Genomic DNA, 17,383 nt, shown 5'->3' on the forward strand with positions numbered 1-17,383 from the left:
GAAGAGTATAGAAAATGTAAGAAAATACTAAAGAAAGAAATCAGGAAGGCAAAAAGAAGACTTGAGGTTGCTTTGGCAGATAATATGAAGGTAAACTCGAAGGGTTTCTACAAGTATATTAAAAGAGAAAGGATAGTAAGGGACAAAATTTGTCCCGGAGTAGATCAGAGTGGTCGTCAATGTGTGGAGCCTCACGAGATGGGGGAGATCTTAAATGGTTTTTTCGCATCCGTATTCACTCAGGAAGCTGGCATTGTGTATATGGAAGGAAGGGAAATAAGCAGTAGTGTCATGGAACATATAGAGATTAAAGAGGAGGAGGTGCTTGCTGCCTTACAGCGAATAAAGGTAGATAAATTCCCTGGGCCTGACATGATATTTCCTCGGACCTTGAGAGAGACTAGTGTAGAAATTGCAGGGGCCATGGCAGACATATTTAAAATGTCTTTAGCCACGGGTGCAGTGCCAGAGGATTGGAGGGTAGCTCATGTTGTTCCGTTGTTTAAAAAAGTAAACCAGGTAATTATAGGCCGGTGAGTCTGACATCAGTAGTAGGTAAATTATTGGAAGGTGTTCTGAGAGATCGGTTATACAAGTATTTGGACAGCCAAGGGCTGATTAAAGCTCGTCAACATGACATGTGTGTGATAGATTGTGTTTAATGAATCTTGTAGAGTTTTTCGAGGAGGTTACCAAGAAAGTAGATGAAGGAAAGGCTGTGGATGTTGTATACATGGACTTTAGTAAGGCACTTGACAAGGTCCCACATGAGAGGTTAGTTCAGAAGTTTCAGGCGCTAGGTATCCATGGGGAGGTTGTAAACTGGATTCAAAATTGGCTGTGTGGGAGAAGACAGAGAGTGATAGTGGATGATTGCTTCTTAGACTGAAGGCCTGTGACTAAGAGTGTGCCTCTGGGATCTGTGCTGGGACCATTGTTGTTTGTTGTCTATATCAATGATCTAGATGATAATGTGGTAAATTGGATCAGCAAGTTTACTGATGATGCTAAGATTGGAGGTGTTGTGGATTGTGAGGAAGGCTTTCGAAGCTTGCAGAGGGATCTGGACCAATAAGAAAAATGGGCCAGAAAATGGCAGATGGAATTTAATACAGACAAGTGTAAGGTGTTGAATTTTGGAAGAACAAATCAAGGTAGGACATACACAGTAAATGGTAGAGCACTGAGGAGTGCAGAGGAATAAAGGGATCTGGGAGTTCAGATACGTAATTCCCTGAAAGTGACGAAGTGGTGTCACAGGTAGACAGGGTTGTAAAGAAAGCTTTTGGCATTCTGGCATTCATAATTCAAAGTATTCAGTATAGGAGTTGGGATGTTATGGTGAGGTTGTATAAGACATTGGTGAGGCCAAATTTGGAGTATTGTGTGCAGTTCTGGTCACCCAACTAAAGGAAGGATATCAGTAAGATTGAAAGAGTGCAGAGAAGATTTACTAGGATATTGCCGGGTCTTCAGAAGTTGAGTTACAGGGAAAGATTGAACAGGTTAGGACTTTATTTCTTGGAGTGTCGAAGAATGGGGGGGGATTTAGATTTGATAGAAGTTTACAAAATTATGAGGGGTATAGACAGTAAATGCGAGTAGGCTCTTTCCACAGATTAGGAGAGATAAATACGAGAGAACATGGCTTTAGGGTGAAAGGGGAAAGGTTTAGGGGGAACATTAGCGGGAACTTCTTCACTCAGAGAGTGGTGGGAGTGTGGAACGAGCTGCCATCTGACATGGTAAATTCGAGCTCACTCTTAAGATTTAAGAATAAATTGGATAGATACATGGATGGGAGCGGTCTGGAGGGTTATGGACTGGGTACAGGTCAGTGGGACTAGCGGAATAAAGCTTCAGCACAAATTAGAAGGGCCGAATGGCCTGTTTTCTGTGCTGTAGTGTTCTGTGGTTCTGTGGTTTAAGTTCCTGCTAAATCCTTCTCCTCTCACCTTAAGTATATGCTACCTATGTTACTCTGACCTATTGACGCCCAACCGAGTGAAAAAATCTTTTGAGTGCATTAACCCTGTCTATATCCCTTATGCACCTCTATAGGATCACCTCTTAGCTTTCTGTGCTCCAAAGAAAAAAGTCTTAATCTGTCCAATTTCTCCCTGTAACTCAGTCCTTTGAATCTTGGTAAATATTTTCTATACCTTGCAGTTTAATAACATATTTCCTACAGCATGATGACCAAAACTTAATGTTATAGTCCAACTGCAACTTCACCAGCATCTTGTACAACTGCACTATAACTTCTTAACTACTTTGCCATTTGTCTAGAATGGACACCAAGACCCAATCATTCACCGTGAAAGTACTACTTTAATTTGGTGTTCTAAATTACAACACCCCACACTTACTTAAATTAAATGCAATTTGCCATTCATTGGCCCACTTACTCAGCTGATCAAGACCTCCTTGCAATTTTTGATAACCTTCTTCACTGTTGATCATACCAACTGCTTTTATGTCTTCTGCAAATTTACAAATTTACATTTAACAATTTACATTCTCATCCAAGCTGTTCATGTACTGTAGATAACAAGCAACAATGGTCTTAGCATCAATTGCTGGGGAGGCGCAACAGGAGTCATGGGATAGCAGTCCAAGATACAGCCTTTCACTATCACTCTTAGCTTTCTACCATCAAGCAGTTCGTGTTTCTAATTAGCTAGCTCTCTGTGGGTTCCATGTATTCCAACTTTGCAGAGCAACCTACAATGTGGGACCTTATCAACAGTTTTACAGATGCCCATATGGACCATGTCTACTGCCCTGCTCTAATCAAAAAACTGAATCAAGTTTGTAAGCCATAGTCTTCCATGCGCAAACCATGGTGACTGCCCCTTAATAGCCCTGCCTTTTCTGATGCATGTTCTTCTTAACCCTCAAAAATCCTCTCCAGTAATTTACCTAACATACATGTTCCCAGCTTTTTCTTTGTTGCCTTTCTTAAATAAAGACGTAACATTTGCTACCCTCCAGTCTACTAGCATCTCATCTGTGGCTAATGATGATGCAAATATCTCAGCCAGGGCTGTCACAGTTTCTTTTCTAGCTTCCCAGAGTGTTCTTGAATATACCAGATCAGGCTCTGGAGATGTGTCTACCTTCATACATTTTAAGATGTCCAGCATCTCCTCTGCTGTAATGTAGACAATATCCAAAACCTCTCCATTAACTTTCCCGAGTCCAAAGCTGTCAGATCTTTCTCCATGGTGAAAACAGAGGACAAATATTCATTGAGGACCTTGCTTTTCTCCTGAGACTTCACATATAGATGATCACTTTGATCTTTGAGGGGTTCTATTCTTTCTCTGCATACTCATTTTTCAGCATAATATACCTAAAATCTTTTTGTATGTTCTGTGCCAAAGCTATCCAATGACCCCTTTTGCCCTCCTAATTTCCTTCTTGAGCATATTCCTACATCCTCTATACTCCTTTAGGGATTCTCTTGATCATAGATGTTTATATCTGATCCACATCTCCTTTTTCTTGGCCACTGATGCGAGTTGTTTTGCCATCCAAGGTTCTCTACACCTGTCAGCCTAGCCTTTCATTCCAAGAGGAACATGCAGGCCTTGCCTAACCAAGAACTAAATCTGTAGAACAGTTCTGTCCCTTTCCACAGCAATATACAAGCTAATAGAACTATGGTCATTTGCCCCAAAATACTTTCCCACTGTCACTTCAGTCACTTACTCTGCCATATTACCCAAGAGTAAACACAAGAGATTCTACAGATGCTGGAATTCCAGAGCAACACACAAAATGCTGGAGGAACTCCTCCAGCATTTTGTGCGCATTACGCAAGAGAAAGTTGAGCTTTGCCTTCTCCTAAGTAGGTCTGTCTATATATTACCAAAGGAAACTTTCCCAAACTGACTTAAATTCCAATCTGTTTAAGCCCTTAACTGAATGGCTGTCCCAGTCCATGTTAGGAAAGTTAAAATTATCTACTGTGATAACCCTATTAGTCTTGTATTATCCACAACCCCACCATGTATTTGTTCTAATTTTCAATAACTACCGTACTTGAGGACTTACAGTGCAATCGCAGCAACGTGATTATCCCCTTCTTATTTCTCACTTGCATGTGCAAGGCCTCACTGGATGATCCTTCTGACTACTGCTGTTGTGTTTCCCTTGATCAAAAATGCAATTCTCTGTTTCCCTCACCTAAACCAGCCTAAAACACCTGTATCCTGGAATATTAAGCTGCCAGAATGGTTGAGCCTTGTGCATGCTCTCCATTTACCTTCTATTCTTTAAGTCACCATCACCAGAGGCCATATTTCTCGCAGATGCAGGTGAAGAAACTGAGAAAAGGGAATAGCATTTTTACCGGAGATAAGTTGGGAAGAGGTGTAGGCGAGATAACTGTGGGAATTTTTTTTTGTGTCCGCACATCTGTTCCTAGGAAACGGCTTTCCATTCCAGTACATCGGAGATCTCATCCTTATTTAAAGAACAGGGTTTCCCTCCCTCTACTATTGATGATGCCCTCAACCACATCTCCTCCATTTCTGCACTAACCCCATATTCTTGCCGCCTTAATAGTGATAGAGTCCCTCTTGTCCCTACCTACCACCCTACCAGTCTCTGTATCCAGCACATTATCCTCCCCAAATTCCAACATCTCCAAAGGGATCCTACCACTAAACATATCTTTACCCTCCCCCCCCATTCTGCTTTCTGCAGGGATTGCTCCCTTAGCGATTCCCTTGACCACTCGTCCTTCCCCACTTATCTCTCTCCAGGCACTTTTCCCTGCAAACAGCCTAAGTGCAACATCTGTACACACACCTCCATCCTCACCTCCATTCAGGGCTCCAAACAGTCCTTCCAGCTGAGGCAACACTTCAACTGTGAATCTGCTGGTGTCGTCTATTGTGTCCAGTTCTCCCGATACTGTCTCCTCGACATTCGTGAGACATGTCGTAAATTGAGGGACTGCTTTGTCAAGCACCTCCGCACCATCTGCCACAAGTGAGACTTCCCAGTGGCCAAACATTTTAATTCTGATTCCCATACATGGCCTCCTCTTGTGCCAAGAGAAGGCCATCCTTAGGTTGGAGGATCAATACCTTCTATCTGTCTGGGTACCCTCTAACCTGATGCCATGAACATCGATTTCTCCTTCTTGTAAAGAAATTCCACACTTCCTCTATTCTCCACTCAGATCTTTTACATTTTTTCACCTGCCAATGGGTCCTCTCCTCTTTCCCTTTCCTCCATGGTCCACTCTCCTTTCCAATCAGATTCTTTCTTCTCCAGCTCATGACCTTTCCCACCCACCTGGCTTCACTTACCACTTCCAGTTAACCTGTTTCCCCTCACCCACTTTTTAATTCTGGCATCTTCCCCCTTATCAGTCTTAAAGAAGTGTGTTGGCCTGAAGCGTCAACAGTTTATTCTTCTCCATAGATGGTGCTTTGCCTGCTGAGTTCCTCCAGCACTTTGTGGGTGTTTCTTTGGATTTCCAGCATCTGCTGACTTTTTTGTGTTTATGATTAACTTCTCTAAGCATAAACTGTTACAGGTCCACAATCCCTTATCTGAAATCCTTGGGACCAGTTGCATTTCAGAATTTTTTGGATTTCAGAATCCCTCCTTATTGGTTCTGGGAACCCCCACGGATACCAAAAAACACATTTGCTCAAGTCCCTTATTTAACCTGGTTCAGTGTGGTGGACTTTAGGACCCAGCGGAACTCCAGACCTACGCACATTATCCGTATAATTTAAATCATCTCTAGCTTACTTATAATACCTAATACAATGTAAATGCTATGTAAATAGTTGTTATACTGTATTGTTTAAGGAATAATGACAAGAAAAATATTTTATTTCCAACAAAAACATTCAATAAAACATAAAAATATACAGCCTCAAACGAACCGAATCAAACACATGGTAAATGACTTATTGGAATAAATGTAGAATGTCACTGTCACTATAAAACTTCAGTAACTTGTCTTTCTGCTTCTTTAAATCATATACAGGGGTAGTTCCGACACCATATTCTTCAGTAAGACGTCGCACAGACACACCACGATTAAGCTTCTGCAATAACTCCACTTCCTGCGTTATTGATAATGAGTAACATAGGGGTATCTGCAGCTTCTTTTTGACATTTTCATAATGAAATTAAACACAAAGTCAACAGTGAACACAAAATATCAGCAAACAGCAAATGCATGTGTAACTAGTATGAGTGCTGAGCCACAACTAATGTCTGGCAGCCTCTGCTAGTGCTGCCACGTCGCACCTGAGTGACGTCAGCTGTTGGTGAAAAACTTTGGTTTTCAGAGCTTTTTGGATTTCAGAATTCAGATAAGGGATTGTGGACCTGTACTACTTTCTTCCTTAGAGCCCAATGACAATTTTATGAAAAATTTTAACTTCATTCTTCAGGAACTACTCTCAAGCTCTCTGCTGGGCTTCCATCTGCAGGAATATCACTAATTCTGAGAGTGCTTTTATTCCCTGGCACTACTATATTTTTTATAGCTGTGACACTTACTGCAGCACTGTTTTGTTGCTCCCTGCCAAGATAATTGGGCCCTTCTTTAAACAGCTGTAGTAGTTTAATTGCTGAGGAGTGATTGTACTTTAGTGGAAATAAATCAATTCTGGCTTCTCCACTACAGTTCTACCCTGTATAACTAAATTTTGTTGGAAGATGCATTAGGTTAGCAGCCGGAACAGACTAAATATGACTCTATGAACCCAGCCTAGTGTTATTATTGTCATGCCTGCATTTTGAATGTTCTTATTCTTTAACTTCTGTTCTGACTAGGTACGTGTGCTTTTGGAGCAAAAGGAGAAAGATTTTGCTGTGATCATAAAATCTCGTGATGAAGCACTTTGTGAAACACAAAAGCTGAAAAAACATATAGAGATGATGGAAGGAAAAGAAACAGAGGAGGTGAAAACAACAGTAAAATGGTTATCACCTTTGCTGAGTATCAACTTTTTAATTGTTACCTGTTAATTACCTGGTCTTGTGGTTTTGTTTCATCTGGTGTTTTTATAAGAAGTTTTGCTATTAGTCAAGATGGAATCTCAGAACATTTTGTGAATGGAAGAATGCTAATTCCAGAAATCTCAAAACTAGAGCAAGGTACAGCACTTGTTTTTAAAGCATGCTCAAAGAAAATGGGTATGTGGTTTCAATAGTCATAAACCAAGTGATTAAAGTAGTGTTTTGGATGATTCTCAATTATATCACCCAAAATTAGCCCACAGCTGCTCCTCTGGATTCACCTTCTGAACCTATAATTTTTTGTGATTTCTGAAACCCACTTAAGATGTTACTGAACAACATATGGTAATTTAAAAATTCTAATTATTGTTGTTTGTACTAATGTACTTCAAATTTGCTTGAGAAGAAATGTTTGTATGATTGATAAATTATTGTTATCAGTTTTCTATAATTTACTTGTTAATTGCCATCTCTCTAGTTTGTGATCAAGAAACAAGGTGCAAGACACAGTGAATACAAAACCATAAGCATAAATTTTGAATTGATGTAAATGTTAAGATTGGCACTTGAATTTTGAATTATCTGGGATAATTGTCCAAACCTGTACCACCAAGGGCTATTTGGTTCAATAGTTTTAAGTAATTTACAACTGAAAACCAGAATTGAATGTGAATTCCATTTATCTTTCAGATTGTTAATCTTCAACCATATTTATCAGACTCTAAGCAAGATAACAGTCAAATGACTACACCTCTAAAGAATGTGTTAATATCACACAGACAACACCACCAAACAATCAAGAAGCTAAAAGCAGTACTTGGACAAAGAATCATGGAAGTATATACCTTGCAACAGGACAAGTAAGGAGGATGTCATTTTACATGAATACTCATTTTACATTTTAAGAATGTTTAATTTTCCATTGTTATAAGTTATGCAGCAAAATAACTATCCACCATAAGTAGATTTTCTTATGTAACGAATATCGCAATTTTAAAATGTATAAAGTATTGCTGTCAGTTTTTGTTAAGGGATGCGATTGATATCATAAATTAACACATTTATAACCATCATTTCAAGTGGTAACCAACAGATATTGTATACATTTACCATAGGTTGCTAGGGTTGTGGACCTCTTGGAGTTTTAGGGAATGAGAAAATGCACATCAGTTACAGTCTAGGTTCTTTATGTGAATCCAAATTTGTCAATGAATTTCAAAGACTCATGCTTCCTGATTACAGCTACATTCTGAACAGAAATTCCTCTGTGATTTCACAGATATGTATGTAACCCCTGGGTCGCCTCAGGCATCGCTCAAACTCGTTCTAGTCTAGGGGCAGCAGCCTTCGGCCCCGCCAAACTGGGTAATCAGCTGGTGTGGATGCTGTGTGATGTCCCCGCCTCGCCCAAAAAACAGACAGTACACCTTATGCGATTAAATGAGTACAATTTATAAAGATTACTATAACTAAGCGATTACTAACGATACAGTATATATGAAGAAGAAAAAAAAAAGAAAAGGCGCCAAACTTATCAAAGTCCAAACCACTTCGTGCACAACCGTTGGAGCTCAATTACTGAAGTCTTCTGGCATTCGATCCCCTCCGAACTCCTCGACCTGCCTCCTGGGACCACCCACGGTGGTCGACCAGACGCTCCACACTCCTCTGTCTCTGTCTCTTCTCCTCACCGAAAACCTTGGGCCGGGGACCCCCACTCGGGGTCCGTTCTGTCGCCTAGCTTCCAGCATCCCGTCCTCTCTCTCTCACTCCATCACGCCGACTCCCCAAATCAGTTTACAGTCCTGCCAACAATCAGTTTACAGTCCCAAACAAGCTTCCAGCACTTATCATAACAAAGATGCCAGCATTCCTACTTTTAACAAAACAAAGACACCATTTTGATTACATACACAGTAACAAAGGAAAAGAAGAAACCCCCTTTACACTCTCCCCCCACCAAATAAAAGTCATGTCCTCATGACTATTAGATAACTCGTCACCTTTCCTGCCAACACACCGTAACCCAAGCACAAGCAGTGACATCTCCTCCCCACACAGTAAACCTCACGCTCTGTTCCTTAGGCGCTATATAGGCCAACTATCTGGGCGTTCCCTAACCCTTCTGAGACCTCTGTATCCCCCTCACCTAAACCCTTAGGCTAGGACATAGCTGGGGATACCTTGGGTCCACTACCAACTCCTCTTTCAACCTCTCACTCATGCCCCACACTGCACACAGCTAACCCTCCCCACTACACCTGACTCAGTGGAAGAAGGGCCAAAGGTCTCTTCCTCAATCGAGGGAAAGTCAGCAAAAGGCAGCATGTACCACACATCCAGCACAGCAGCCTTCGAATCCGTATTCTTCCTCATTTCTTTGATCGGTAGCTGCTGTTTGATCTTCTCCAAACGGAAACACGTGGCCTGCACTGCTCCTGCAGTCTCTTCAGCCTCCTGCAATTGAGATTATCATCTTCTCTGGCCCCTGGCTCAGCAGTTCTGACTCCTGCATCCCAGCCATCTCAATCTGGAATGCAGTTACTCCAACAGCTTCTTCCACCCCGACCTGAAAAGCAGCAGTTAAAGATTGGTCACCCTCCAGTTCAGTATTCACTGCACTTCTCTCCAGCTTTTTTTCTCCTCATGACTTCTTCCAGATCAACCTTCAGGTTTTGCACTTCATTTGAACTGTCGATGGTCATCTTCAGGTTCCCTTCAAGCTACCGCTTGATTTGTCCGCAATTTCTTCACCTCCGCAAACTCCCTTCTCCAGGCTCTCTGTTTGCTGTGGCCCTCAGTCAAACAACTTTCTTCGTTCTCTCCAACTTGTAAGTCTTTCAAATGGTTCCAGATCACTCTCTCCAGTCTCTCCGTCTTCATTTCAAACTTGATTCCATAGAGACAGTCACTCACGAGCTGCGACCTTCGCCAGCCCTGGCACGTGTCCAGAAAACACTTTAACTCTGTAGTTCTCAGCCGCTCCTGCAACGCCCTCACTTCATATTCTCCCGAGGAAAATCCAAATACCAGGAGGTCATCCACATCTGCCAAAACTCCAAACACCTCCACATTCCCCATGGACTTCCACATGCCCCGCGGGAAGGTTGCAAGGGCTCCGGAGATACCCTGTGGTATCTTTTCAGACCGGAAGACTCCTAGGGAACTTATAACTGCCGTCTTCTCCTTGTCGGCCTCACTCGTCGGGATCTGGCAACATCCACTGCTCAGATCCAGCACCTTAAACCTCTTCGCACCACTCAGATAGGCCATCGCCTCTACGGCCCAATATAATCCACACACACACTGCCTACGTCTGCCACGGCTGTAGGGGCCAGTCGCCGCAACCTCTGCCTCACCGAGGTGTCTTCAGCAGTCAACTCCCCTCCCTGGTGGTATTTCGCAGCGTTCACTAAGAGTGTCTCGCCCTCAGATACTCCTCCAGGCTATACCACCACCGGCTCTTGTTTGAATTCGGTATCGGCCCAATGCTGCTACACATGTCCGCACAAGCAGCTCGAAACTCTGGGTGCATCGATAATGCCTCCAAACAGCGCTCACCTGCCTCCTCCGGGCAGGCCCCCAAGCGCACCAGCAGGATATTGGTTCTCTCCATAACCGAAACGCTGCCCGTCTCAACAGTGTCCGGACACATCAGCATTAACGATTCACGAACCTCAGTCACCTCCACATTTGCCTCTAAGAACTCCATTTTCACTGACCAACAACCGTCGTCTTTATAATCACCGGCACTGGTACCCCAAATCTCCAGTGCCGTCAATGTCGTCAAGGGTAAAGGCTTCCAAAAACGGTTATAAAACAAACTGTACAGCAACTTAACCGGCGCCCCGGTGCCGAGGATGGCTTTAACTTGACTTCCATCCATCCGTAACAACACCTGAGTGCGTGGTCCCTCTAAGCCTTCAGGAATAGGGTCTGTTCCTTGCGGGAGTTCCTTGGTACATTGCTGGGAACGTGCTCCCCCAGAGACCCCAAGCCGTTCCCCCACTGGGCCTCCTCTAAGTTTCCCGACACCTCTCGGATCAACGGAACAACTGATCCCCTTGACAGATCCCCCTGGCTCCGCAAGCAATTTATCTGCCCTCCTAACCAAAAGGGATACCCTAAAAACTTCCCACCAATCTCCTGCCACGGATATGATAAGCCCCCCAGCTGCGGCATTTGACTTCCAGTCGAACCACACGCATTTTCCCACACTTTCCCAGAACTGGCAGCTGTCACTTCGAGGTAATTGCGCCCGACAGTTCTAACAACGCTACCAGTCCGCCTACTCAAACTTTCAACCAATCCCTGTCGCTTTCCCTCAGCCAAGCGCTGCCACTCACCCAACAACTGAGAGGACTGCTCCACCCACGTCTCCGCCCCTTTAGGGCTGGACATTATTCCAACAACCGGGCGGAGCCTACCACTGTTGAAACATTCCAACCAGACCTTCCTCGCTCTCTTAACAGCATGGACAGCCCATGGCCCCACCACCTTTTCGTCAGCGCTAGTTGGAACTCGAACAACGACCTCCGGGCTACCAACAGCAGCCACCCCACCCAACACACATGCAGAGATAACCGGCAATCGCACACCCACAAAGGCACACCAGCTCTTCGCCGCAGATATAATTTAAAGAGGGCGATCACACAGCTTCCACAGAAATCAATCCCGGACGAGCACCCCCACAATGTAACCCCTGGGTCGCCTCAGGCATCGCTCAAACTCGTTCTAGTCTAGGGGCAGCAGCCTTCGGCCCCGCCAAACTGGGTAATCAGCTGGTGTGGATGCTGTGTGATGTCCCCGCCTCGCCCAAAAAACAGACAATACACCTTATGCGATTAAATGAGTACAATTTATAAAGATTACTATAACTAAGCGATTACTAACGATACAGTATATATGAAGAAGAAAAAAAAAAGAAAAGGCGCCAAACTTATCAAAGTCCAAACCACTTCGTGCACAACCGTTGGAGCTCAATTACTGAAGTCTTCTGGCATTCGATCCTCTCCGAACTCCTCGACCTGCCTCCTGGGACCACCCACGGTGGTCAACCAGACGCTCCACACTCCTCTGTCTCTGTCTCCTCTCCTCACCGAAAACCTTGGGCCGGGGACCCCCACTCGGGGTCCGTTCCGTCGCCCAGCTTCCAGCATCCCGTCCTCTCTCTCTCACTCCATCGCGCCGACTCCCCAAAATCCCAGCCAACAATCAGTTTACAGTCCCAAACAAGCTTCCAGCACTTATCATAACAAAGACGCCAGCATTCCTACTTTTAACAAAGGCGCCAGCATTCCTACTTTTAACAAAACAAAGACGCCATTTTGATTACATACACAGTAACAAAGGAAAAGAAGAAACCCCCTTTACATGTATCTTTTATTCCCAGACAATATGTGACCCCTGCCATATTTCAGTTTCAGTTCAGTAAGTTGGGTTGTCTCTTGACAAGGAATTTTCTCTTCTTTCTTGGCTGCTCAGCCAATCTGTACTCCAAGAGATCATTGAGAGCTGATATACAATCTTACCATTCTGAGAGCATAGCTCAACTTTGCTGGTTGAGACAGCTAAGGCAACAATGATATAAAAGCTGTAATAATAGCAGAAGTGAGGCAAAGATAATGGCAGATGGCTTCAAAGGAAAATCCTTTCTGGATATAGTATCTAGGTACATATACCTTCAGACCATACAATTATATAGATTTGGAATTTGAAGTAACAACTTGCCGTGACATCACACCATTGGCATTGATAATTAGAATCAGAATCAGGTTTAACATCATTGACATATGTTGGTGATGTTAAATCAGACAATTATCACCTTTTTGAGGCTTCACCTTTTGAAGATGTCCTCAATGCTGGGGAAGCCTCTGCTCATGATGGAGCTGGCTGAGTTTGCAACCCTATGGAGCTTTTTACCAATCCTATACAGTGGCCCCTCCATATCAAGCAGTGATGCAACCATTTAGAATACTCTCCACAATACATAAGTGGATATTTGCTGGAGTCTGTGGTGACATACTAAAACATTGGACTTGACGCCAATCTGAAGTGATAGATCCAAGGTGATGCAGAATCAAGATAGCTGGGACTGGGTCACAAGATCACAAGACAAAGGAGCAGAAGTAGGCCATTCGGCCCATCGAGTCTGCTCCGCCACTCCACCATGAGCTAAACTATTCTCCCATCTAGTTCCAATTTCTGACTTTCCCCCCATATCCCTTGATACCCTGACTAATTAGATACCTATCTATCTCCTCCTTAAACACCCTGAATGATTGGGCCTCCACAGCTGCACGTGGCAACGAATTTCATAAATCCACGACCCTCTGGCTAAAAACAGAGCGAGGAACAAGCCGATATTTGACTGATTTCAGCGCCAGATTAGAAAGGTCAGGTACGGGCGGAGTCAAGGCAGTGGGTCCCTGACCAGAGAATATATCAAAAGTCAAGGTGTCAGGGATGGAGGAGAGGAGTGGACCAGTGTTCAGCTCACTGCTCAGCATGTTTTAAACATCTCTGCATTGAACTGAGGCTGTGGCTTTCAACTAACTGGTTCCTGCATCAGCTGTGACTGGCTTTGTGTGTGTGTACTCATTTTTGTGGACTTCGGTTCTGAATGTTATTTGCTTACTTTTCATGTTTGCACTATTTTTTTCCCCCTGAATATTGGATATTTAACTGTCTTTTTAAAATGGTTTCTGTTGGGTTCCTTTGTTTTGTGGCTGCTTGTAAGGCAATAAATCTCAAGGTTGCATATACTGTATGTAATGACCAGCTTCAACCAGCATACGTTTGTCTAGGGTAAGACAGCTTCTGGCCCAGCCAAACTGAGAAATCTCATTCGTGTGGATGCTGCATGATGCGTTCCCTGGTTACAAATCCGAACCGCAAAATATCAGACAGTACACCGTATCCAATTAAGCGATTGAACTTTATAAATCTTAACCTGACTATAGGGTTAGGAAAGAAAAGAAAAAGAAAAAGAGCCCATTTCTAAAGTGCAAGTTGGAGCACATGGAATCGTCTATTCGACCTCCATCGACCTTCTTAGAGCATCGCTGACCGTTGGACCCTCGCTCCGAGTCCGTTCTGGCATCCTACCAACTCCTTCCATTTGCGTTTTCTCTCTTCATCTCTCGCCAACAAAAGACCGCAAAATCCCTGCTCCCAGACCTACAAGAAAGAACAACATGCCTCTCATTGGCTGGCATACATTTCAAAGCCACCGTTATCTCTAGTCATAACCCAAACATTGCTGCTACAGAGAAACTATTACCTTAGAACTGAAACATTACAGAGAGGCTACTACATGAGCAGTGAAACCTTACAGTGTGTTAACCTCTTTCTCCCCCCACCACCAAATTTAGTCACATCATCATGGCATTGAGATAATTCGCCAACTTTCTTCCTGCAAAACACAAAGTCCAATCCAGGTGCAAAAGGCAGTGACACAGCTCCCCAAAACAGTAGGAGTCACACTGTGTTCCCTCAGTGCTACATAGACCAGCTATCCAGTGGTCTCCTAATTCTCTAAGACCTCCGTAGCCCCTCACCTAACTCTTCAGGTTCAGACACTACTGGGGAAACTTCCGGTTTACCTGGCGAGGCTTCCCCCAACCTATTACTCATGCCCACCTGTAACTTGGACCCCTCTGTCTCATGGCCAAGCCCCACTTCATCCCCTGCAGAGCCCTGCTGCAACCCAGGCTGTCCTCCCACTTCACCTGACTCAGCGGGAGAAGGGCTGGAAGCCTCTTCCTCAGTCAGTGGGGAGTTAGCAAAAGGCAGCATATACCACTCATTTAAGTCCTCATCCTCCGAAACAGTATCACTCTCAGGGGTGGGGGCCAACCTGACCTCTCCTGCTGCAGACCCTGCAGCTGCCCCTCATTTCTGCAGAGTCCTCTTATGAAGTGTAGGCTCCAAATTGGGCTCTGGGTCTGCCTGCACCTCTTGTCCCAGGGGCAGCAGGTGGTTCCGATGGAGAATCTTGACAGGCCCATTCCCATCCTCTGGTTTCACCCAACAAACTGGTAGGTTTGGCATTTGACTCTCCAGCACATGGAGCTTAAAATTTCCAGAAGGCCTTTGAAATGCTAAACAAGATAAGAGCGCATAATATTACAGGAAATGTACAAACATGGATAGTAGATTGGCTGACTGGCAGGAGGCAAAGAGTGGGAATAAAGAGGTCCTTTTCTGGTTGGCTGCCAGTGACTAGTAGTGTTTTGTAGGGGTCGGTGTTGGGACTGCTTCTTTTCAATGATTTGGATGATGGAATTGATGGGCCTGTACTTGCTGGAGTTTAGAAGAATGAGGGGTTCTCATTGAAACCTATCTAATATTGAAGGACCTAGAAAGAGTGGATGTAGAGAGGATGTTTCTTATAGTGGGGGAGTCTAGAACCAGAGGGCACAACCTCAGAATAGAGGGACAATGATGAGGAAGAATTTCTTAAGCCATCAGATGGTGCATCTGTGGTATTCATTGCCACGAATTGGTATTGGTTTTTGATCTGTAAGGGCATCAAAGGGTACGAAGAGAAGACAGAAGAATGGAGTTGAGAGGGATAACAGGTCAGCCATGATGGAATGCTGGAGTAGTCTCAATAGATCAATGCTGCTATGTCTTTTGGCGTAAAAAAAAGATATGTACAAAAATAACAGGGAAACCATTTGAGTAAGAGGTCCCATTTTTGTTTCTTTTGGAGGTTCTTCTTCAATGGTTCCTTGCAATTGATAATTATTATCTGTTCAAAGAACATTGAATTATATATCAGCAAATTATTTGCATTATATTTGGTATTCAGCAAAGTTAAGAACCATGCCAGAACATGTTAATTATGAATATACACTTAATAATGACAGTAACTGCATATGTTATATGTTTATTTTCTGTCCAGATCTCAAGCTCAGGTAATTCTACAGAGTCTTCATGCTGAGCTTGAAGATTTACAGAATCAGCTGGCTAACATGGAAGCACAGCATAGTATTCAAGTAAGTGTGATATTTTAATAGTTAATTTTTCATGAAGTTTATTTTCAGTCATATGTATTGCATGATAACAAATGCACTCTAGTATCCTGGTCGGGAGATTGATCAGAGGATCAATTAGAGGATCTGTCCTGGGTTCAGCACCTAAGTGTCACCACAGAGAAGGCACAACAGTACTTCTACTTTCTTAGCAGTTTGTGTAGGCTTGACATGGCACCAAAAACTGATTAATGTCATGATGCCAGTGGAGACTATTGTAATTGGTTTACATCACATTCTGATTGGAAACACTAATGCCCAGGAACAAAAAGGCTACAGGAAGTAGTGGATGCAGCCCAGTCCATCGCAGGCAAAGACTTCCCCACCATTGAGTGCCATTGAGGGTCATTGCTACATTGATTGTTTGGAATAACGAAGATGGTGGAGCACTGCCACGAGAAAGCAGTATCCATTATCAAAGACCCCCATCATCCAGGCCAGACCATCTTCCTGCTATTACCACCAGATAGGAGGTACTGGAGCCTAAGGTCCCACACCACCAGGTCCAGGAAGAGTTATTACTCTAAACTATCAGGCTCCTGAACATTTCAGGAGAATATTTCCTCCCCCTCAAGAGTGCGGGGATGTATGGGGTGTCTAGGGAGGGGTAGCATCTCTGATGGGGAGGGGGGTGTGCTGTGCTCTTTTTCAGGGCAGCTCATCCACCTTTGGTCCCCACCTGGCGCTCAGCTCTCACCTGTGGCTGCAAGTAGCTGTAACGCTCAGTGGCCACACCCCCGGTAAACTGTCTCGGCAGACAGGCCAAACCAGGTGAGGGTAGCCAACAGGTCTTCGACCCTTGGTGAGGTAGGGGATCTGCCTAGGGGAAGTTTGGCCCTGACAGATTGAGCGGAGGAGACCGATCAATGGTCCAATGGTCAAGAAGGCAGGCCAGCAGGTGTTAGTGAAGCTCTAAGAGCATGACAAGGCACTTAGACGTCCTGGTCATCCACTGCAAGAGGTGGTAATCTCTTTAAACTCACCTGGCAGAAGGCAAAGGCAAATCACTGCTGTAACCTGCCGAGTACATGATTTCCAAATATGTCAGAGCGGCATGGAGAGAAATCGTCCACTAATTGGAAATTCCAGATGTGACCTAACGATGATGGCGACAGGAGTTTGCTCAGTTGGTTCAAGCTGAACATTGTTCTGCTCATTGAGTGCAGTGTTTTAACCCTACATGAAGATGCAATTACCATTTTCTGTTTTATTTCATTATTTGCCCCATAGTATTTTTGAAAACCTTGGGTACTTTATGCTTTTCATGCTTTATGATGTGATCAATGTGGATAACTAGTAAATTTTTTACCTGAGGTAAGAATTTGTTCTCGATGAAGTGGTGGTTT

At 43.9% G+C, this 17,383-nt stretch overlaps 1 protein-coding gene across 2 annotated transcripts in view; it reads left to right on the forward strand.

Moving 5' to 3' along the window:
• LOC140725520 (coiled-coil domain-containing protein 150-like) overlaps positions 1–17,383 on the forward strand; it is a 136,583-nt gene that overhangs the window by 67,089 nt on the left and 52,111 nt on the right. For both annotated transcript variants that reach the window (XM_073041075.1, XM_073041076.1), the window contains 3 exons: positions 6,814–6,942; positions 7,690–7,859; positions 15,908–16,001. In XM_073041075.1, coding sequence (XP_072897176.1) covers positions 6,814–6,942; positions 7,690–7,859; positions 15,908–16,001 — 393 coding nt within the window. The remainder of the gene's footprint in view (positions 1–6,813; positions 6,943–7,689; positions 7,860–15,907; positions 16,002–17,383) is intronic.

Source organism: Hemitrygon akajei, chromosome 3 (assembly GCF_048418815.1).
Source record: "Hemitrygon akajei chromosome 3, sHemAka1.3, whole genome shotgun sequence".
Taxonomy (NCBI): domain Eukaryota; kingdom Metazoa; phylum Chordata; class Chondrichthyes; order Myliobatiformes; family Dasyatidae; genus Hemitrygon; species Hemitrygon akajei.